Source organism: Tyto alba, unplaced genomic scaffold (genome assembly GCF_018691265.1).
Source record: "Tyto alba isolate M040663 unplaced genomic scaffold, T.alba_DEE_v4.0 Super-Scaffold_13, whole genome shotgun sequence".
NCBI lineage: Eukaryota > Metazoa > Chordata > Aves > Strigiformes > Tytonidae > Tyto > Tyto alba.
In genome coordinates, this window is record NW_024881275.1 from 36767312 (window position 1) to 36791324 (window position 24013).

At 38.1% G+C, this 24013-nt stretch overlaps 1 protein-coding gene across 2 annotated transcripts in view; it reads right to left on the bottom strand.

Annotated features, from left to right (window-relative positions):
• FANCC (FA complementation group C) overlaps positions 1-21928 on the bottom strand; it is an 85986-nt gene extending 64058 nt beyond the window's left edge. The window contains exons 1-6 of one of the 2 annotated variants that reach the window (XM_042788118.1): positions 21865-21928; positions 15614-15691; positions 10522-10728; positions 8467-8640; positions 6797-6881; positions 1083-1177 (exon numbers count right to left, since the gene is read on the bottom strand). In XM_042788118.1, the coding sequence (XP_042644052.1) occupies positions 1083-1177; positions 6797-6881; positions 8467-8631 (345 nt within the window). In that variant the 5' untranslated portion in view covers positions 8632-8640; positions 10522-10728; positions 15614-15691; positions 21865-21928. The remainder of the gene's footprint in view (positions 1-1082; positions 1178-6796; positions 6882-8466; positions 8641-10521; positions 10729-15613; positions 15692-21864) is intronic. The other variant, XM_042788117.1, reaches the window with a different exon arrangement.
• Positions 21929-24013: the final 2085 nt, after the last annotated feature.

Here is a 24013-nt window from a genome sequence, read left to right on the forward strand (position 1 = left end):
AAAAAGGTACATACAGGCACCCAAGTGCATCTGAAAGTTTGTGAGAACTTACTGCTGAGATTACAGCACCTAAATCAATAATACTACACAGTTTAATAGTTTTTTTACCAACATAAACATCTGCAGAATCTTTGCCTATTTTATAATCTGTACAACCTATTATTACATGCATACCTAAACTGACATTTACGAAGTCAACCAGTAAGTAAGAAACTAACTTAGAGAAGCCTAGGTGTATCTTCAGCTTTAGCAGACATACACAAATAATGATCAGGCTGCTACAATCTCACTAGTTGCGAGAACTATAAAATATTTTTAAAATACATTAACAATTCTATTAATATTTTTAACCGTATTTTGACATTGACCCATGGAGAATGCAAGGACATCAAATCAGTAACACTGCACCCTCAAATTACTATTCAGCAATGTAAAGCATTAAGCATCAATGTGCTGCAAGTTATTTACATGCTGATGTGCTTTGCTAGCTCAGTGTGGAAATATATAAAATATGAACAGATGTGCCATGCAAAACCCTGAATCTGTGATTCAAGTTAAGGATTCATTATTCCTTAAGTCACTAAATATAAATCCACACACAAGCACTACTCCCCCCCTCTCTGACTGCCTTTGAAGAAAGTTTGGATACAATTAAATTCTTCATAGGCAGGGGATTAAACAAAAGCAAAAAAGGATAAAATTAAAGAACAAATATAAGCTGTTTTCAAAACAAACTATGGCATTTCTCCAGGTTATTTATTTTATCCTAATTGAAAGGTTATTTTTTTTCTTAATAACACTTTCTTCCTTTCTGATTTGCGGTCGTTGCTCACTATTCACAGTTGGTGAATCTATTAGGTTAAAAGTCATCAAAACTATCCACTTTATAATGCCACATATTTTTAATATTTAAAATGACAGATTAGCACTGACTGTGTTATAGAGTGATATATACTTCAACACAATATGTATGCAAGTTGTGTTTGGAGCAGTTTCTTAAATGACAGTGTCTCTATGCTATAGATGTAGCACCTTTAAATAATTTAATTCAAAACAGTCCTGGGAAGGATTCATTCATTTACCCGTATCCAGCTGTTGGCCTTCGATTCCACAGGGTTCTGTGGTTCACTGCTGTATAGACAACATAAGCACCACATCAGAGTCTTCTGGCTTTCATCTGCAGGGAAAAAAGCAAATAAGGATACATTTAGAAGGGAGAAAAAAAAAATCAAAATACAGACAGAATTACACAGAACAACCCCTATCCATCCACAAAACTAAAGCCCTAAATATCAGCCTCAACTCATAATGCTTCTATTCTACCAGCTTCACAACATACATTTAATGTTATTCATATGTAGTTCTTGTGTAATCATTTCCTTCAATAACAGTTTAAGAGGTATCAAAGAGTTCAAAATCTATACAATATTTATATGGTCTTAAGAAGCATGCATGACTTTGTGATTCATTTACATAAATAATACTTGAAGCTATCATCAAGGAACTTCCAATTCAGTATCTAAATAATATCATTAATCATAAACAGTAATCAACAGTAGTAAAATAGTTATTACATTGTGCCCAAAGCTTGCACAACTAAAGAATGCTCACTTCTGAAAAAGTAAAGTTTGTGAAATATGAAATCATTCATAACAAGAACGTAAAACAGAGTTTTCCATAAGAATATACTGATTCTCCATGCTTCAGGAAAATGACATTTCTGCAGACAGCAAAATAGCTAAATGCTGATGGAAAAAAACCTATTTTGATTTTCTGTTTAGGATCAGATTACGTTTCACTTAATTCTAACCCACTGTTGTAAATTAGTTGCCTTCTCTAAAAGCTTACTATATTGAGCAATACTGCCACTGGTCAGATGCACAGATATTATAGAGGAGCTGATTATATGGAGTAAGTAGTTGAAGAGTCATTTAACTCATGATTATTTCCCACTACTTTGTTTTCAATAGGCTTTTTTTTTTCTTTTTTTGGCAGATACCAAAGGTCTCTACACTGAATTTCATACCAGAATAAAACCGTGTGAACAAAATTATGAAAATTGGATGTAGTAGTGTAGCTCTGATACAATATTCACTTAGTAAGTGATATTATTCTTGTTAAAATAATAGAAAACAGTAATACTACATGAGTTTTAGAAATTATATTAGGAGACAATTTGATTATCAAGCTCAATACATGATTTCTTTTGTCTTCTGTGTATTTGTTATCCAGGATGCAATAAACAGTATTATTTAGAAGCTTCCTTGGCAAAGCCTGAAGAAAAAAATAAAACTTCCATTAAGTTATGCCTGTATTTTCACCAGGTGATCAGAGAAGTTAATATTGATTTAAACCAGTATTCCTCAATAAATGTCCAACAAGCCTGTAGGCCATTACTGGCCTCCCACTGACTAACATCTCCACACAGAAATGGTTTCTCAAACATACACATTTAACTGACTACAATTTGGGGTATCCTGTATTCTGTGTTTGGGGATTTTTTTTTTTTTTTAATACGGATTTTTACAAGGTTAATGATTTCCTAGGTTGTTTAAGACTGGAGTTAAAGGAGACATCTTGCATACAGCTCAGCAGGAATTCAAAGTATCCTTATACTTTGATTGTAACTATATCCAACTAGTATTCAGACATCAGCACTAAGAGGCAACTCCTCCAAATCTTCTTCAAAAAACATTCCATCTAAAATCTGATATGAAATTACATGGGAGGAAAAATAAACAAATACTGTTTTATTTGTTTAAAAGGCTAAACAATAGCCATTTGCTTCTTGGAAAATTAATATTTTAAACATTATTAATTACTAGTACTAAAATACTGCCTGTTCATAAAGTATGGCTTTTGACATAATTTTAAATTGTATGAATTCTATTGTGAAAAAAAAAGTCAAACTATATAGAAAGAAATGGGGGTGTGTGTGGAAATCAAGTCCAAATAGCCTATCCCAAATAAAGTGTATGTAGTTCAAGTGATCATACTTTTGACTTATCCTATTTATACCATATATCTACAGTATGCCATTAAGTCACTTTATTTAACTTACAGTTTTGTTTTGACCTAAAAAAAATAAAGGAGAGAGGTGAAAAAAAATGCATGTAACTGCTTAATTAGAATTCTGGACGAGAAGTCTTTTTGCTACACATGATGACTTCCTGCACACTATAAAGTAAATTGCATATATTGTTTGCCTGTCAGAAATGTAAATCAGTATGATGAAAGCTAAAATGATTAAAACAAAGCTTGGATAAATGATATACTGACACTCTTTGCCAGCATAACGAGTTTACACAGATTTAGCTAGACACATTCTAACTTCAACCTAAGTGAAACCAACTCATTTTGGTGTCATAGCTATGCCAACAGTTCCCAAAAAATAAGGGACTTGTACAGCTACTCAATTTTACCAGTAAAAATTACTTTTTGACTACAGCCAAAACCAAAGTAGACTCACATAGATCTGTGAAAATTAGGAAAAGGGACCATACAGTCCTCTTGCTAAAGTACCCAGTGACACTCTGAGGGCCACTCTGAAGTTCACTGTTTTCTTTTCACAACTGCTTTGGAACTGGGGATGAAAGATGAGAAGATTAAAAATAAGAGAGGGGCAGACCTTATTTATGGTAGCTGCAAAAGATAATAATCTCAAAAGACCAAACACTGGGAGCCACAGAAACCATACCGGTGGGTTTCTCCCTCCCATTTTTCTAGTAACACTGATCCCCATGGAAAACATACCATCACGATACGCACTGAAAATCATTATCAGGATATGAACGAAAACATTTGATGTTCTTATGGCATGAAAGAACGCTCACTACCCAGATAAATACCTAATTAATACATCCAGAGGAAGAAAATCAGTAACTCAACAGTAGAAATTATATCCCAAAAAAGGTCACCAACAATCTTCTTAAGTAGGTTAATGTTGTAGTGCCAACTAAAGGAATTAAAATTTTCTGTAGGAAATTTAAGAGCTTGGAAGACATTTTGTAAAAAATAAAAAGCCAACAATAAAAAAGACGCAAACAAAAGCCCAAACCTTTACGATTAATCAGATCACATTTCTTCCCTACCAGTCTCACATCAAAAATTAAAAAAAAAAAAGGCAGTATTCTTCTCATAACACAGTGTGGTCTCAATCATCCTATGATACAGTCAGTTTATAAATACCCTGTCATGAATGAGGCCAGATGCAAGGAACTAATAAGAAAACCATAATCTTACAGCCAGAAATATTCTTTTTAGAGCTGGTTGTAAAATTTTATTGAAATACATCAGAAAATGTTGACTAGCTAGAACTGAACTTTCCATGGAAATGAATACATATATAAGCATGCACATTCACACACATATACTGACATCCAGAGCCATCAAGAAATTCCCCAGCATTTATACTATTAGTTTGGGATTCAAGAAATTTCAGCTCAAAACTCAAACCAGGAGGGTCCTACTGAGAAGATAATCCCCCAGCCCACAGAAAAAAAACATCAGAATTCTTTACCAAGACTGAATTCCTCATGTATCCCTTGTGGTTTAGGACCACAAGTACAGCCATGAGATTTTCTTCAGTCATGTTTCCTTCACATTAGTGTTCTAAATAAGGCTAACTTGGTCACCTCCTGCTCAGGAGTGTTTATGAGGAGATTATTTTCCCTTGGAGACCACGCTTCCTGTACTGAGTGGTCAGCCATGTCAGCTTCCAGCATCAACAGACATTCATCTAAGGTGACAGGTATTGTGGTTTGGACATGATGCAGAAGTATAATGTTTTTCCTCCTCCATTTATTAGTATTAAAGACTGAACTGAACAAAATTAGTTCCCTCTACCGTGAGGGTGGCCTGGTCTCAGAAACATGCCTGAATGAGCTATTTATCCAAATGAGAAATTACATGAAACCCACTTGAAAGACAGCATCTGCTAAAACCAGCACTATCTCATATAATATCTTCAGAACTAGCGCCAAACAAAATGAAAATCTGCTGAATCTAAAATGCTAGCAGTCCAAAAGGTGCTCAGGTGGCTCTAAAAAGAGGAAGTGGTGGGAATGTATAAGCAGACATCTTCAGGTCTGTTATGTCAGAAAAATCTCCTTGACTCATCTTTAAGCATTAAAGTGTAGGATTCCATTCTGAGCAAGTTAAGTTCTCTGCATTGGCTTGCTTGCAACTTTGAGAGCAAAAAAAACCCAGTAGTAAAACTCCATTCTCTTGCAGTCATCAGAGGTAATGATCAACTTGCAGAAAAAGTGCTTGCTTTTCTTTCTGAAGAAAATGCTGAAGGATCCCAAGGAAGAGGAAATTACTACAGAAAATCAAGAACGTATTGCTGGGTTTGTTGTGAAAAGGAGTCAAGAGCAGAAATAGATGGCTTTCAACTTTGATGAAAAATATAGATGAAGCTACTTTCTATACCGTAATATACTGTCAGCTCAGAAAAACTGATTGTCTAAAGACTTGTATATTCCAAGCAAAAACTTAGAAGCATGTATGTAGTTGTAAACAACAACAGTTACCAAGACTCTCAGAAACTGAAATCATGATTAAAAAGGGAACTTCTTCATTGTAAAAATAAATCTATAAAGCATGAAAAAGGCTTTTCTCAAAAGGTGCCACAAATGCACACATTTGCTGCTCTGAAAAAGTGATCTACATTTAAATCTATGGGGTTTTTCCCCAAATTTTCCTTTCAGAGAGGAAGTGCTAACATAACACACATCTACCATGTGTTTAGAGACAAGTTCATTCTGCCCATGCTTGGAGTTGACTAGAAGATGATAAAGCCAAACCAGAAGACATATGATCACTTTAGCCTAATGCTGTGCTTGACTTAATAAGCCCTTCCAGGTGAAAACAAAAATTGTCCTTTCCCATATTTCCCCAAAAGGAAGCATAAAGCAGAAGAGACAAAATGCCACTTTTTTTTTGTAGTCATTGTAGTAGCAGAAGACTAACAAAAGGTTAAGTGGCTCAGAGAGAAGCTCAGAATTAGTTTTCTGCTTAAAAGTAGATCCCAAGTAATTTATCAATATATCAACATCTCAGTTCCCAAAAAATGTACTGAAATGCTGGTGAGGTAGCACAAGCAATGTCTCCTCCTCCCCAACAGTTTTCCTGTCCCCAATTTCTTTTCTCTTCTTTATTCTCACCTACACATATATACACTACCAGTAGGAGGCTTTTGGTTTTTCTTAAGCCTTTTCCCTGTGTAACCACTTTACTGTTTTGCTTTTGATTCTATGTGCATTTTCACTAGATTGCAAGATGGGTAAAACACACATTCAGAATAAACTCAATAAAAACACACACAATCATCACTTAGTAGAGGTTTACACTAATTAAAAAAAACAACCAAGTATCAGAAAAATTAATTCTTCTGTATTAGCACAGATAATAGACTATTCTGATGTATAACTTCTGTTGAAAGTAGTAAGAAACACTAGATTTTGTACAGTCTGAGAACCTAACAAAAATGTAATTAATACAACAAGAAAACAAGTAGAAATCATGATGCACATAAACAGAGTTTAAAACCTACTGCTCCGTCATCAAGATTTTACAACTAATGAAATTAATTAGCTTCAAAAGTAAATTTAAGATTTCTCAGTGCCACATATTTTAATTAGCTTGGCTGACCTTTTCATCTGAAAATTTTACTTAAATAAAAAAGAATGCTGTGTTTTAATGGAAAAAATGAAAGTATGTAACAAGTTGTATTTTCTTAATTCCTACAGAATAAAGTTTATGGAACTGCTGAAGAAGTATCGTTACACGTTCTTACCGTATCCTACAACATAAGGATTCCAACAAAGCCTTCCTAGAAGCTGGCCAATTAAAGGGAACTGCTGAATTGCTGCAAATGGATCCTGTTAAAACATAAAAACAAACAAAAAGATAATAAATATAGTGCACATCAAAAGTAGGTTAGGAGAACTGTTAATGACACAGATTGTTGTAAATTACAATCCCTATGGTTTCGCTGTGAAATGCTCTAGAAGCTAAACACCTGCAGGTATGTAATAAAAACAGAACTTCCTGAAATGGGCTATAATGTAATAATTCAAATAAACTAAAGCTTAAGTAAGTAATTTCCTCACCTAATACTTAATTATGGCAGAAAATTTTTCATTTGCCTCACATCCAATAATCAACAAACAGTATTAATAACCAAGACTTCATGATAATTAAGGCAAAATTACACTACATTTTTGTTGATCCTCACTGGAGGAACTGTCTCTCAGAGTTTCTGAAGAAAGTAATACCTACTATGGCACAAAACTAAGTGTCTTTCTGTTACTTTTGCTTGCTTTCTTTAAATTAAGTAATGACTAGCCAGTAACAAACTTACATTTAATTTTTAACCAGACAGAAAGCAGCTTCATTATAAAAGTAGTAGACAATGTAGTTTATATACAATCCTGTGTAATCAGCCTTATTTTTCCATTTTTGTAGCTTTACTATCTAATAAATGAAAGCTTTTAAAAATGGTGCTGTGCTGAGATAACATACAAGTAGCAGGAACGATAACCATTTCCTGCTGCTGCAATAAATTCCTTACATTTGTCTCACATTTTGGGTTAGCCCTAGACTTTCTGGGGCCATATTCACAAGGTCCATTTCAGGCCAAGCCTCGGATTACTTGGAAGTAGCAACATCACAAACAGATTATTTTTTTTACCCTCTTAAGAAAAAGACATACATAAACACAGGAAGAAACACACCTCCCCAAAAATCTTTCATTTGAATGTTAAATTCAGTTCAGAAAAAAAAAAAAAAAAAAAAAAAAAAAAAGAACTCTGCAGTCTTCAGATAAGAATAATATTTAAAAAGAAGTATTTCCAATAAGAAGTCAGCCACATGCCATAATGCTGTATTTCTGAAGTTAATTATACTGAAAAAGCCATTCTCAGAAGAACACATCCACAACTAAACATATAAACAACTAAATTTACTTTTTAACAAAAGCACTCTAGTCAGTGCAGACAATAATTAAATTACTAAGCAAAACAGCCAGCAGCATGTACCAACAATCTGACCGTGCTGCCAGAATTCACTGTGTGCCACAACACTGGGGTTAACGTGTCAACAGACTCTCCAAGATTTAAAGGATCAGTTACAGTTTTGCATGTTAAGGCCTTTAAATAATCCAATTTATGACCTGACAACCAGAATCAAATTCTTGTTTATTTTAAAGAGTTTTTTAAAGAGGCTAAGTCATTGGCTGGGAAATCTCACGTGACAACAACCAATAAAGAAAAAAAAAACTGCTTTCACAATAAATCAAGGAAACAGGAAGCACATTCCTGTTTGCATTACCTGTGACTGTTTCCCCAATTTGCCTCTCTGATCCAGCAATACATTAGGTCAATAATGCAAACCTATTTGCTACTGCTAGCTTCTGGTCTGAGGGTGCCTTCAAAACAGGTCACTCTTCCTTTTAAAGTCACTTACCATATGTTTTAAAGTTTCATAAATCTGATGTAGAAACTCCTGGAGCTGGGGTAAGTGAAGGCACGCATCCTTCTGGGATTCCTGTGTGGTGGCTTGGCCCCATTCAGTAGCTTTATTCAACCAATATTCAAAGTTCAGTCTGGGCACTGTAGTGTCCTGGGCCATTTCAGAATCCTGAAAAAAAAAGATTTTAAAGCCACATCATGGAGCGCTAAACACTGGCTTCAAACCAGGAATGAAAACAGGAAGAAGGATTTCTGCTAACTTTTTTTTGTGTTCACATGTAAAGTGGGGTGTGGAGGGTGCCTGTGTTTACTTCTCATGAGGGGGCCAATTTTCTTTGTAGTAGTAATAGGGTAAAATAATAACCCCATTGTGACAAAGTAGCAAAAGGGGCACAGTAATCAGTAAATTACCTGAGAATGTACCACCCAGCTGTCTCTCAGGATTTTATTTGAATTTGTCGTCACCAATATTTCACTCAAAGAATGTTAGAATAATGTGAGCATGCATTTATTTAGAATGCTTTGCAGGATAAAAAACTGAAAATGCCATTTTCAAGACAAATGAAAGCATTAAAATATGACTCAATCAAAACAAAAGTGGTTAGGGAGCCTTTGCTTATCGTAATTTCTGAATTTGTAATTGATTATTAGTATTAAGTGCAAAAAGAGTATTTTTGCACTTAAGGGAAACTAGTAAATTTAGTATTTCAGCTCTGTTCTTCTTTGTGTTATTATACAAAGGAGAGGGAAAAATACGACCACATGCAGCTTTACCTATAACTCAGTTCCGAATAAAAGCTGAACTGTATATAATCTAAATCCAGTGGCATACTTTGCTGTAAAAAGTGGGTCTTTGAGAGATGAGCATTACCGCCAAGCCATAATGTTAAAATCTAACTGAACTGCCCCAGTAAAAGACACCCAGAAAAAAACTCCACATTTTCTTCTACTTTGTTATTAGATTTTTCATTGGCAGAAGGACAGAGAATAGCACAGCAGGCACTACAACAACCTTTAAATCTCTCTGAAAGAAACTCCTCATAGGCTGAAAGAGCAAACGACCTCTTGCAGCCATTCAATCATTGTTCTTTCTGTCAAGACTGTAAAGACAACTGTCAATTAACACAAATGTGGTGATAGTTTCCAGAAACGAACTGTTGCCCACTTGGAGACAAATTCAGTCATTCATAGATGCAACAGAAATCAGTGAATATTTATCTTTGTAAACTACAGACCAAAAAAATAAACCCGAACCTGAGCAGCAGCCCTGCAAATCAACCTTGCTTTACATAGCTAAACCCTTTACAATCACACCACTTACATCACATGCTAATCTAAAACAGATAAAAATCTGAAGATCATTAATAAACTTGTTTAATTTCTGCAAATAATAAATAAATAAATAGCCCATAGTGAATCACAACTATCACTTGACTTTGGATCCTGCCCAGCAAAAAAAAAAAAAGGCAAAACTGTTGGATTGCCAGAGTGCAATGCGTGTTTGCCCTAAACATGTTCAAAGTAAGGTAAGCAAAGCCAATGCTTTTCTATTCTTCATTACACTCCCATTTCTACCCGCAACTGTTGCTGTCAGCAGAACTCTTAGCTGACCTGTGTAGTGCCAAGATCTTACCAATCTTCTATGAGTATCAAAAACAGGCTGCGAGACTTCACCACCATAGCTCACTGAATTGACACAGGTCAATCACCCAGCAGCGATTAGCTATTAAACACTCTTATCATCACAAGGATATAATAAAGACTTTAAGAACAAATTAAAGCCAGGAACTGAATTTACATATTTGAGTGAATTAATGAGCCTGTTTGATGTTCCCAGGTAAGATTAATCCTCCTCAAATAACTGAAAAATAAGCCCCCTAACAAAACAGCTCCTAAAACCTTAAGAAAAAGGAAAAAAAGGGACGAGGGGGAAGGGGGAAACAAACCACAAACACTCCAGCATTTTGGAGCCACTCCCATGAGTTGACTACATGTTAACAGAGGATTTGAAGTAAGCAAATCAAGCAGGTTTATCTCTTATAGCAGGTACCTGTGACTATTATTCCAGTATGCAGAATGGCACAGCCATCACAGAATGAGGAATGGTCTTTTTCCACAGGTTGGAAATCACAGCTCCATAGTAAGAAAGGTAATTTATCTGCCTTCTTAATTACAGCTAAATAAACTGGATTGCTGGTCCAGTGAGACTCCTTACAAACTCCTTAGCCGATCCAGAGCCACCGCCTTATAGAAAAAACTGTCAAAGACCAAGATATACATTCTTTTTTAAGTACTACAAAAAAAATGTCAAAAAGAGTATCATCACAAATCATGAGAAAGGAAATCTTAAAAGTGTACCTATTATTTGTGGTGCTAACTGCAAGTGTGCATTTTTCACAGTTTCTGATAGTTAATTCCCTTAAGATACCTGTTCTGAATATCTTGGATATCAGCAAAGTACAGTCCCATCAACAGACTTGTACTCCTCACATAAATAAACCTGTGTTTCCTTTACCAAGAAAATAAAGTGGTTGTGTTCAGTGCTACTCAAAATCCACCCCTGAAATGCAGTATATTTTCTACAGTTGTATGAAAACAAAAGCAAAGGACTTTCACAAAAAGACCCCAACTATACATTCTAGAGTTCAGAGCCTATCTTCAGAAGAACCAATGCTGAACTTGATCCTTCCACATTACTTTCTGATGAAACAGAAACAGGGTTCTGTTTCTAAAAAAGAGTTCAGAAATTCTAGTTGCAGTCTAATGTTCGTTCATGGCCAAGTTTACAGGCAAAAATGAAGGAGTCAGGTTTCCATCCGACTTCTAAAGTGGATTAAGGGACAAATAAATGTATTTTTTGGTACAACTGATTCTCTGAAACTGCTCAAAATACTATAATATCAGAAATAAGGAGCAGGAGATCTGTACGACTATGAGAACGGGTAATCCGAAATGCGTATCTGTAATAAACTATAGTATATAGACTCTGTGTGTGTGCGTGTGTATATATATCTTTTTAGACATATATACATATGTAATAAACTGGTATATACACTGAAAAAAAGGAAAATAAACCATTACGAGTGACATGAATAACAATCTCTCTTTGTACTCTTTTTTTCGGGGAGGAGACAAGGTTGAGGACTTCTGTAAAGCTTTATACAAGAACTAATCTTGCGAGTTCAATGGTAGCAGAATCTCCTAGAGCAACTATTAGGAACTGAATACAGATTTTCAAAAACTATCATCACAAAAATTCTTCAAGTGTTAAAAATATTGTTGCTATTTGTTTTGGGGTACAATCAATTAAAATTCTCATAAAACTTATCCTGAGATCAACAAGAGAATATATTAAAGTGACATTTCCAAGAATTGCTCCATTGTTCACATAAGCCATTGGCCCTTGTTTAGCATTTAGTATGTCAAGAACATGCTTAATTTAACATGCACTAATATTCTGCTACATCACAACACTGCCTATGTCACACTAAAACAAAATCAGAAAAAAAAAATATCCCAAGCAGCTGTTCTATTTGCAATAGCATGATTTTTTAAGCTGTACTTATGTGTTTGCTTTCTTTAGAACCTCCAATTGAATAGTTATTTTATTGATTGCTTATTTTAACTATAGCATCTAGTCTTGAAAAGAGCAATTGTATTAATATAGCTTACTCTTGTCCTCACCTCAACACTACTGGAAAGCATACAGTAAAATTACTGGATATTTAAATAACATAATTTAAAAGAAAACATAATATACTCAACCTAGCACACAGATTTCATCTGAAGAACTATCAAAGGACATATAGCTTATTAAAAATAGAAATATCAAACCATTAGTTAATTAAATGTAAACATTCAGATGTCTACATTAAAAGATCAACATAGAGAATAAAGACCTGATTAATAATTTGACTTGTCATGCTGTCAAGTATATTCCTAAAGTCTCTTTCAGGTTCATTTCCACTCTCTTCAGTTTGTTGGGACTCCTTTTATTTCAGCTGCCAAAAATAAAAACTGCTTCTTATTTATGACTATTTATTCCACAATATGGAAAATTCAGAACCTGGATTCACTGTGAATCACCCTAAAATATCTTTTAATTCCAGAAAGAAGGGGAAGAAATAGTCTTTAGTCCTGTCTCAGAACCCCCAGACAAACCCTCCTGGTCTTGTACTTTCAAGCACAGGGAACCCTGTGGAGCTCAGGCATGAGGGTACTTGTTATATCTTTCAGAAGCTGAAGGCAGCACTTCTAAGAAGAAATGGATTAGCTTTATTCTGTCAAGTGAGCTATCTGGATTAGTGTCTGAAATATAACACTTTGGTCAGTAACTTTTGTTAGCAGATCTTGAGGCAAAGCCCTACAGTATACCAGGGCACTCCACTTAACAACAGTTACTGCTACACCCGCCTTAATGCACACGCACACACACACACGAACACCGCACAGTCAGTCTTCCACTTTCAGAGATACCTGAACACTATTCCTCTGTGACAGACAGTGATCTGTTTGCAAGGGTAGAAGAGACACAATCAATGTTTTCGGAAAATTTCTCACAACTATCTCCTTATCTATAGTCTGAATATGAAATATTCATGTATTCAGCATGTAAGGCAGTAGAAGAATGAAATTTTATTTCTTTAGAACTGTAGAAATAAAATATTTTTAAGTAAAACCATAAAAAGAGAAAAATTAAGTGAAATCAAAGTAACTTCTTCACTATTACAAATTCTGAAACTCAGGACTCAGATATAATAAAAATGGAATATATGGTGGCTAAAACATTACAGCTCCTCAGAAATAATTTCTGTCAATCATAGAAAATTCAGCAACAAACTTTCACAACTTTCAGTGTCCCCAAATCTGGCTTCAAGAGATTGCCAAAAATTACTACTGAACTTTTATTACTTAGTTTGTCTTTAATTCTGTAAATTCAGCTCTTATTTTTAAATTTCAAGTAGAAGGATCTTCGAGATGCCATTAAGGTACGATATTGCCTTATGTCACAGCATTCCAAATAAATGTAACAAAAACTTGCATTCAAGGTATAAAGCTCTCATGTGTGTACGTTTTCTTGAGCCAGTGATAAGTAGTCCCACACTCCAAATGAACACTTCACTTTCCATTACTCCATCTCCTCTCTCAAATCTTGCCTATCAGCAACCTCATCTTGTGAGGAAAAAACAAAACAAGAAAACAGTTAAAATACTCATATGACATCAGGGTCCAAAGGCCCCAAGCAGAACAGGTCACCGGTGAGCTAACAGAACACATAAACATACATTCCAAATTTTAAAATATTTTTAGAGTTGTTAACACAAAAGCAGTAGAACAGTCCTTTTGTGCATGTTCATTACTCTTAATAGATATTAGTAGACTAACACTAGGAACTAGGAAGCTAAATATTAGGTAAGCAATTCAGTGTTATTATATATATAACCAAAAAGTAACATGATTTTGACTCCTTAATCACCCTTAACTCCATTATGATACAGCATGGTTGATACACTAATAGAGCAGAAGATTATTACTGTTTCCATGTTTCAAAGATGATGATAATCATGTTACAAATTTACTATTTAAAGGATAATATTTTGAGGTTATGTCAAAAGAAAAAAAGAAGTAGCAATTAGGTTCTTCCACCCTCTTCACACACGTATATTTTTCATCTTCACCTTAACAACTCTCCTTTCACTTGCCAAGAACAAAAAGAAAATGTAACACATACTTAGGCAGTAAGGTCAAACATGATTTATCTCCTACTTTAACAAAAACCTATTACTAGCACCCCAAAATAAATTCAGAGAAAGTTTATTAGGAAAAAAGGGAATAATTTTTTAGAAATTTCAGAAGGTCCCAAGAGCGGTAAAGGCTACGTGAAAACTACAAATATGTATTATTTATTCCTGTCATCTTACTTTTCACAGTGTCCCTTGTTGAGAAATTAGGCTGGTTTATAGGTTGGTATTAATCTAATCTACACTCACTGTCAGTCCAGAAGTCAAGAATAATCTAGAGAACAATTTCCATCTCGATTCTCAACAGTGTGCTTACATCCAGTGTTGATTAGTGTTGATTTCTTGTTTAATAACTTTTCAGATCAGAGAAGGTGTGCCTATATCCACACATATTTTACAGCAAGAACAAACCACTATTACAGAAAGCTGCCTGTCTATATGCAACTTTCATATTAAGACAAATTGCACACAAACGTATCTTCCTCTGAAAATAAAACCAAAGAACAGAGTTTTGCCAAAAGAAATGAACCAACATTGGCTAAGCAGCATGCAAAATCTGGTAAACTAAACAGCTGTCAAGTAGATGGTTGGCATTATCCGTCAACATTTAGACTAACAATTCTCCTAGAGAAAGTAATTTACTCCTCTATTTTACTCCTCTGCATTTACTCTGCTCATTAGTATTTTAACAGTTTTCAGATCTGCCTTCTGAGTTACATTATCAGGTCTCATTGGCTAAAGAGACCAATTTTCATCTTTAAGGGACTGTGGCTACTAACAGGACTACTTTCATGGACAAGGGATGTATTAAACCTCTTGCACAGGTTTAATCAAACAGCAAATGGTGTTTCCTGTTGCAACTGTTGCCCTGCAGGACTGGAGAAGACTCCATGCCCTGAGGAAGCATGCACTGCTAGGCTTCACATAAGATCTCCCTTTCTAGAACACTCCGAAAACATTACACCTCCCTCTCCTTCCAAAACACCTATGTGATCATAATAAAGCCTTCACCTTCCCATTCATCAGGCCATAAGCTTCATGGCCAAAAAAATACTATTTATTAGCCTACCTGGTAACAGTAACCACTTCACACAAACTTGTGTTTTAAAACTTCCTGGTTCTAATGGCAGGCTTATGTTGCAGCAGCCAATCTTCCCTCTGGCTTACACCATTTCAGAAGGCTAAGATTAAAATGCTATTTAATGGAAAGGACAGAAATAATATCTCACCGTATCTGTCTAACTCTTACCTTTTTTCGAAGGGAACAGTTAAAGATGTGAAAGACATTTAGGAGTGGTATCACTGAATTTCACAGATGTTATTTGTTACCTTTGCATAATGAATCTTAACAGGACAACAAGGCTATTAATTATCACTTCTATACAAAAAAGATGTACTTACCATCCCACAGAATGGACTACTATGTTTTTAGGCACAAACTGAATACAAAGTCTGATCACAAGCCACTGGAAGTCGCTCCTGCAAAAAACACACCAACTAAGTTACTAAGACTCACCACCGCAAGTTCAAGATTGTTTTTTTTAAAAAAAGTCAAATTTAAGAGGAGAAAACAGATAATGGGGTAAAGTACCTTTACATCTCTGGCAGAAGGCTCTACACAATTCAAAGTACCAAACCATACATTGTCCTAATTTCATTGTCAGGAGCAGCCAGATGAAAATCCAGCAAGGCCTACACAAAGCTGTCCATACCATTAGGCAGAGAATCAGATGTATGTACAAAATGGAAATTTGCTTCAAGGCAATAGAGCATATCCCAGATTTGATGAGTGCACACTAAATTCTGATTCCGTTTACATCCGCTGCAAAATTTTTGTTAAGTCTCAATGGAACACAAATTTCACATGGTGTATTTACAAAACAGAGAAGCTTATCCACATAAGAGCTCACCAAGTCACTACACCAGAAAAATTAGACCTCTTAGCAATAATGGCAAAGTCTTGTTAGACATAATTTATTGTTTGTACCCCTTCTCCTGTACCCAATCTGCCAACTAATGCTTCATTCAGTGTCTTGTGGGCTGTCATAAACCTTGACTATAAAGTTTTCATTACCCTCTTCTGGCAAATATTATGCTCTCACATAACTTCATGTAAGTCAAAGCAAAGATATGAATGAATGATAATTAACTAGACACAGAGTCATTTTTCTACCAAATACAAATTATGACTTCTCAGTTACACTTTTACATCTGGTTATCACTGTCTCTTCCAGCTTAAATCCTATTAGACATTTTTACTGTAATTTCACATACCTAAAAGGCTTTCTTCAACCTCTTCTCTGCAGAAAAACACTTCTGCCTATGGTATTGATATCCAGAACTATTCATACAGTGTATAGTCTTACTTATATTAAGTGAATTCCTTTTCTTCAAAAAGTCTCTAGAACTTTTTTTAAGAACCTCTAAGATTTTCTATAGTAATGAAATACATACCTTTTGAAATTTTTCAGTTCTACCAAGTTAAAGCATTTCTACATAAGCATAAGGAAACAGAAGCAGAAACAGAAAATGACTTGCCCAAAGTCACTGCAGAAACAAATCACAGAAAGATATAAAAGACACTGATCTCATGTTCTAACCCATTAGAGAACCCTGCTTCTCAATGATTTCCTCAAAGATAATTTATTATTCAACACAAGCTCCTTAAGCATGACAGAATGGTTTATGCAACGGCGAAGGGCAGTATTCCACCAAAAAGAAAATGACCACACAACAAACATGGGAAAGTATTTTTTTCCCAGTTTTTATTATATTTACTTTTGTATGAACTCTAGTGACAGCATAAGTGTAAGTAAAAATGATACGTATTTATTTTAACATCACGTTGAGGCTACTGAAATTATGTGAAAAGTATTCACATAGTCCACATACAATGAAAACAAGTTTGCAAATGAAGGAATGCATTTCCCTGGCATCAAAAAAAAACTTAACAAAGAGTGTCGTACTTCTCCCCCCCTCTCTCCCTGACTACTAAGAAATAGCCACAGAATAAAATCTTCTAAATAAAGACATATATATGGCACTAAGTACACCTGACAGAAAAATGTATTCTTCAAAAGAATAAAAATAACTTAATGACATCCACATCAACATTTACACCTTTTTGTTGTACATTATTTTAACACACTCACACAGACACTTGTTCCTGGAGTCCACTGACAAAGTTTCATGCTATTCACAGGCATTAAATCAGGCTATTCATTCTCTGCAAACAAGAAGAGATGTTTCCTCAGAAACATCTAGAGTAAAGGCTTTCAATGATTCACTCAAACTCATATGGCAGCAACGATTAGCTATGTGGGCATTTAGACTGGAGACAGGGCACTGACATTCAAAGCAATGAGACATTCACTGATTTGGGGAATTCTCAATTATTCCTCCATATTCTATGCCCATGCATCTTTTAATGTGCTAAGAGTAGATTCTGTGACTTGCCAGTAAGATTTCTGTCCCACCTCTTTATGAAAAATTCACAATTTAGCAATACCACCGTTGGCATGAAATTATATGTAGTTCTAGTATTCTATGAGAAGAGAGTTCCTTATGAATTTGGGTCAGTTGATGATAGATGAGAACTTGTCATGTACAACACGGGAAAAAACTATTTGCTAGTGGCAAGTCTCTTGTACTCTTCTCCTTGGACACTCATATCAACTTAGTTGCATATTATGATCCTTTATTACAGTGACTGTTTGGAATATTTCAATACTGTCACATAGTTAAGATTTATAAAATAAACATGTCTGATAAATCTACTAGTAAGGAGGAAGGACAGCCTTGCAGTTTGGCTCCAGAAGTCAGAAGCCCAAGAGCCTGATTCTCACTTCTGACACGTCTCACACACGACAAAGAAGTCATTTAAGTGTCCAAGGCCTGTTCTACTTCACCTCTAAAGCCTGATTGGTACTGCTCTAATTTCAAAGTTTAATAGAGTACTTCTTTATCTTTTTTCTTCTCCTTTTAATCAAACTAAAAATACATGTCTGATAACATCATATTTATTCCGCTTGCAATAAAAAGAATTTATTCCTCTCAAAGGTTTACAAAGTTCCTTTTGCTGCAGTAGCCTCAGGAATTTTGTTTCACCAGATTACCATAACTGATTCTGTACAGATTACATTTGAGCAACTCATCTGACTTTAGATTGTGTCCAATAATATCTGTGTAATTCATGACTAGTTAGTTTATGAAAATATAATTCATGGCATTGCTTACCTACAGAACTTCTAATAAAAGTTAAAAATGCAGGCAGAAGTTCTATATCAGAACTCTGCAACCATACACAAAGCTGGCAGTTCAAAAAATTTTAACAGAAACCTCTTGCAAATAGTATGATCCTGACATGAGTCTGTCCTTTACCATTACACAGAATAAAAGCACTCTTAAAAAGATGCTGAAGATAACTAAAAACTCCCAAATTCAGAAGATTTAAATTGTAATTGTTAAATTAATATAGGTTTATATTAATTATGATTCATTTAATTAGTTTATGATTAATGCAATACTAATAGAGTGTTTTTCTAGTAGGGATACAGTGTTACAACTCCATCACATGCCATTAGTCATAGCCATCTAAACCCAATGTTCTTTCTATAGTAAAATGCATAACTAAGTCCTACTAATTTTCAAATACTTTTGCAAGACCCACAAAGTTATTGGCCCTCACTAAGGAGAAAATATTTCACATATTCTACATTCCTATAACTTACAAAGTAGACTATGTGGTCCTGAAGTGCTCTCAGAAGTTGGTGAAATGTGCCCAAAGTTTCAATACACAAAAGATTTTTCAATTTCAAGGCTATATGAAATAAAATAGATTTTTAATGAACACTACCACTGTCTTCATTTCAGCAACATTAATGACACTCATTTATGACAACATTAACCAGAAAATTCGGTCTGGGAACACCCTTCTTGGTGAAAGTTAAATTGTTTAGTTCAAGATTTGGTTTGCATTTTGAGAACTGTTCTGCTGTTTATACATGTAATAAAAACTTCACAACTTGGCATACTTTTGAGCACTTTTTTAGATCAGGTTGGTACAAAATATGTTGTAATCATTAAAAAAAAAATAATCTGAGAAACCAAAGACTGAGGATTTTTATTTGGGATTAACCTCATGCAATATATGCATCTTTTTGTAAATGAGAAAAATTATTCCATGTGTATCAAAGGACTCTAACATTTTCTGAATTACTGTTTCAAGAAAAAACTGTTTCACCCATCCTTCTCCCTTCACAAGATCCTTCACTCATCTTCTGAAAGACACCTTTGTCAAAAACAGCGCATTCACAACTGTTAGTATACCGAAACCTGTCTTAGGGAAACAGAAATTATGGTTTTAAAGTACAGAGTGCACAAGGCTGCTCCATTAACAGAGCAACTGTGTCTAGTACCTTCAAATGGGTATCCTTTGTTGCTTTAGCTCTCTGTCACACCACCCTTAAAACCGCCACTCCCTTTGGTGGCCCTTAGGACACTTTCAGCCATGGTACCCTGTGGCTCATTTCATGTGTATACCAACCAGCTGGCCCATATGCATATGCTGACTAGATGGAAGACTACCACCAAACAAAATGTGGAACAGCCTCTCTCTTTGACCCACATTTCTTTTCATGAGGAAACCATGATAAAAAGCACAGATATTACTATCAAAACTTGATCCATGCTTGTAAGTGAAAAGATAACCTTCAGGATCTGTTCCCAGCTCATACTTTCCTACTGCCATGTTCTCTAAAGCCAAGTCTTCACAGAGGGGCAAGCAGAACAACGTTTATATTCTCTTTACAAACTAACCACTGGAGGACAACCATCACAAACGTTCAGCAGGCCTGCTTCCATCCAAGAGATGGCAGTAGCGAACAGCCACACAGGAAGAGAGACTGCAGCAGTCTGGGGTAACGGTAAACAAGTAAAAGGGGTCACCGGCAACGCCAAAATTCAACAGACAGAAGATTTTCATAGACTTGTCAACAGTGCACAATATACCCTGATAAATATCTCCATTTCTGCTTCAAATACCATACGATGATGAATTCTTATGAGTTTTTGAACCCTGAGCACACAGGGAAGATGAACGTAAACCCAAGTAACACAGCAAATAATCCATGCCACTCATTTAATCTTCTTGGCTTAATGGCTGCAGACAATAAAGTTTGACTTTTACAAAAAAGATGCATAGAGTTTTGTACTGGGGCCAGCGGAGGGGCGGGTGGGAAGAATGACCTTCAGAACCTTCTAATTATGTATTGAAAAACCTCTCAAATTCTTAAGATTCTCCTGGATTTCAAAGGCCCATCACTACAATGTTATGTCCCACAAATTTCACTACAGAATTCTTCACTGTGATACAGAGCAGTAACCATTACCCCATTTTAGTAATTCTTCCACATCAAAAACGGTGATTTGGAAAATTTTTGACAGGAGCGGAAGGCGGTGGTTTGATTACCTACATTTGTGAACGACAACCAAAAATAAAAATGGCAACTTCCCCCAACACTTATGAGGCATTGATCTTCCTAATTTCTCAAGTAACAGGCCTGCTACACTCTCTGACGGTATTCTGTAGCAGCATACTGTCCAGCAGTTCCTCTGGTAAAGCAGATGTTCGCGAGTGTCAGATTGCACCAGTACATCTGCTAAATCAGAAACAAAGATGTAAACTTTTTACTCCCTCTCTCTATAAACCACTTAGAAAGGTATCTATGTATTACAGTGGCAGTGATCTCATCCATATACCACAAAATGACACTTTATCGCTTGGTTTCCGAAGTTCCTAGGCAGAAGGGTAACAGGAAGGTGCAAACAGCACGGATGTGAAAGTCTCCCTCTTTCCAACAGTTTCCAGTACCAGACGATATTGACCAAGTACTCGCTGTTAGCCGGGACACGCACGCGGCCCCACGCCATTTCCTTTCCCACACGCCATTCCCATTTGTGGCCGCGCACGGCCCAACCAGCGTCCTCCCCCCAACAGCTCAACCCCTGCCTGGCGAAGCGTCACGGAACGGCCTTCCCCGCCGCCCGCAGGCAAGCGCCAGGCCCGCCGGCGGCGGGGAGGGCGCGACGTGCCGGGCAGCGACCCGGCAAGCCAGGCGGCAGCAGCCGGGGCAAGCAGCCGGGGCAAGCAGCCGGGGCAAGCAGCCGGGGCAAGCAAGCAGCCGGGGCAGGCCCCGCGGCGAGGCGCTGGCCCCGCGGCGAGGCGCTGGCCCCGCGGCGAGGCGCTGGCCCCGCGGCGAGGCGCTGGCCCCGCGGCGAGGCGCTGGCCCCGCGGCTCGCAGGCCGGCGCGGCGCGGCTCGACCCCTCGGTGCCGGTGCCGGGCCCTCCCCGGCCGGCAGCTGCCTGCCAGCCCCCGCGGCCAGGCCAGCGGAGGACCCGCACCACCTACCCCAGCCCCCGCTGCCGCGCCCGCGACCACCGAGGCGAGGCCGCTGGGGAGAGGGAGAGGGAGACGGCCCCGGCCCCGGCCCCGGCCCCGGCCCCGGCCCCGGCCCCGGCCCCCGCCCCGGCCCCCGCCCCGACGGGAGGGGGAGGTTCGGGAAGGGGGAGGGGAGCCGCACTCCTTCCCCCCACCGCCGCTCCGGCTCGGCGCGCGCGGCCCCCCGGCCCCGCCCCCTCCCCGGCGGCTTACCCCGCGGCCCGGCTCGCGCCGCCGGTTTGGAATTTTCGCGCGCTCTGCCCCGGCGCCCGCTGGCGGCGCGCCTGCGCGTGGAGGGGGGGGGGGGGGGGGGGCGGAGCCGGAGCCGGCGGTTGGGCGGCGGCGGCGGCGGCGCGGCCCTCTACCCACGCAGGTCCCCACTTCGGACGCGGGACCCCGGCGGGAGCCGGTGGTGCCATAAAAGCGCCGTCGGCCCTCACGGCCTGAGGGGCTGAGCGGGCTCCTCGTGACGGGGAACCGAGGTGCTTGCGTTAACCTACGCGTCCAAAAGTTTACGTGGTGAAACAGAGCGAGTTGGGTACAGCCAGTTTTGATCCTGTTTTGTACAGCCAAGGCAACAACTCCGCAGGGAAACCAAAACGAGGGGGACATTATGCCCACTGTGCACGTTGTGGTGCGTCGGCCAGGGACCCTTTGGCGGTGCTGGCCGGGTGGAGGTACCCGCCCATGACCCACCCTGTTGGTCTCGGACCATGAATGAATAAAATCCTTTGGTTTTTTCCCCTTCTGGTAAGACTAAGTGCAAAACCTGTCAAGCTTTTGCTTGTTTTCAGTTTGGTCAACATCCAACAGGCCTTTCCACCCATGTGAGAAAAGGGCAAAGGGTATGACTACAGGCATACAGTAGATAAGAAAATTTCCTTTGAATAAATGTAGGTGTTGAAAAAATACTGATTCTCTAACTGAAATTTGTGCTGGTGCTAAAATGAGAAATACACACATGGTACGTGTTACTAGTCCTCAATTTGTTAAAAGGCAACGGCAGTAAAACTACCAAGACGCATATTCTGTCACTTAACCACTGTTGAATTATGCTGGTCCTCAAGGAAAACCCTGCTAAAAATACACTACACAGTCTGACTACTTAGTGCAGTTTTGCTCATCGCTCCGCAGCCCACTTACATGCTCATACTTTACTCACCTTCCTCTCATTCCTTCTCTTTTGCTTATCTACTCAACTCCTCCTCCTATTCACCCTGGTAGTTTTTCCACTCCTGACTGGGTTTACCTCCACATTCACTACTTGCAATGAAGAGCTGGTGGGGAATTGCTACAGTATTTGCACCTGTCTTTCTGAGTAGCCATTAGCACATAAAATTTCTTTCTCTCCTAGCATTCCTTTCCTCCTCCCAAATACCTATGCTTACACCACTCTGTTCTTATTTCCTCCTTGAAGAACCTGTGGATGGTGAGGCACTCATGATCCTACCTGAAGAAAAACAAATTATTTGGAAGAGCAAAGCCACTGCCTCTGAAGGTCCAGTCCATGACGACGCGGGCTGCAGCAGCGGTTGCCTCCCTCCCGGAACGACACGCCAGCGGGTGCAGAAGGGGACTGCCTTGCCGTGACCACCAAGCAGTGATTCGACCCATTCGACCTACCAGTGTGCAGCGGGAAGGACTATGGCGGTGTGGATGCGTCTGAAACCTCAGAAGTCCACGTGCCGTTCGCGTGTTCGGTGCGTTTCGGGTGTTACGTGTTACTTAATAAAATCTCCCTACCCCATCTATTCCCTGCGCAGCCCCATCCCATCCTCCCCAGGGGGCGATTAGTGGGGTGAGTTAACTTGTCTCATGACAGCCGCTGGCCAAGCCCATTTGAGTGAGATCTGGCAAAGAAAGATCTGTGCCACAAATGGATATGGGACTCGTAGTCATGATGCGCACATCAGTAACAACTGGCACCTGTTACTGGAATTGACACTCCAACCGGACGTGTCCAGGTGGACAGGCCACCTTTACTTAACTTGGAAAAGAAACTCAAAATTCGCAATTGTATTTGAAAAATAACCTAGGTTGGAATGTATCTTTTCAGGTGGATTTTAAGTTAAATCCCACTGACATCATTAGTCTGAATTAACAGGCTAGTTTGCATTAGATTTGTACTCTGCATGAATGTAGGACTACCAGTGCTGCTAAAGCTGAAGTTGGCAGTTTCCTCTTTACAATTTACCCAGTCCAGCTGATGTCCAAACTCCTTACTCACGTTTAGCTTTCATATTCTTCTATTGATATTTCGTGCAGTGTGTCATCTTTTCTGATCACCACTGCTTTCAATTTTCTGTAAATGAGATAAAATCCCCTTCAGTACAAAGCAAATTCAATTTAGCCTTTTAGTGAA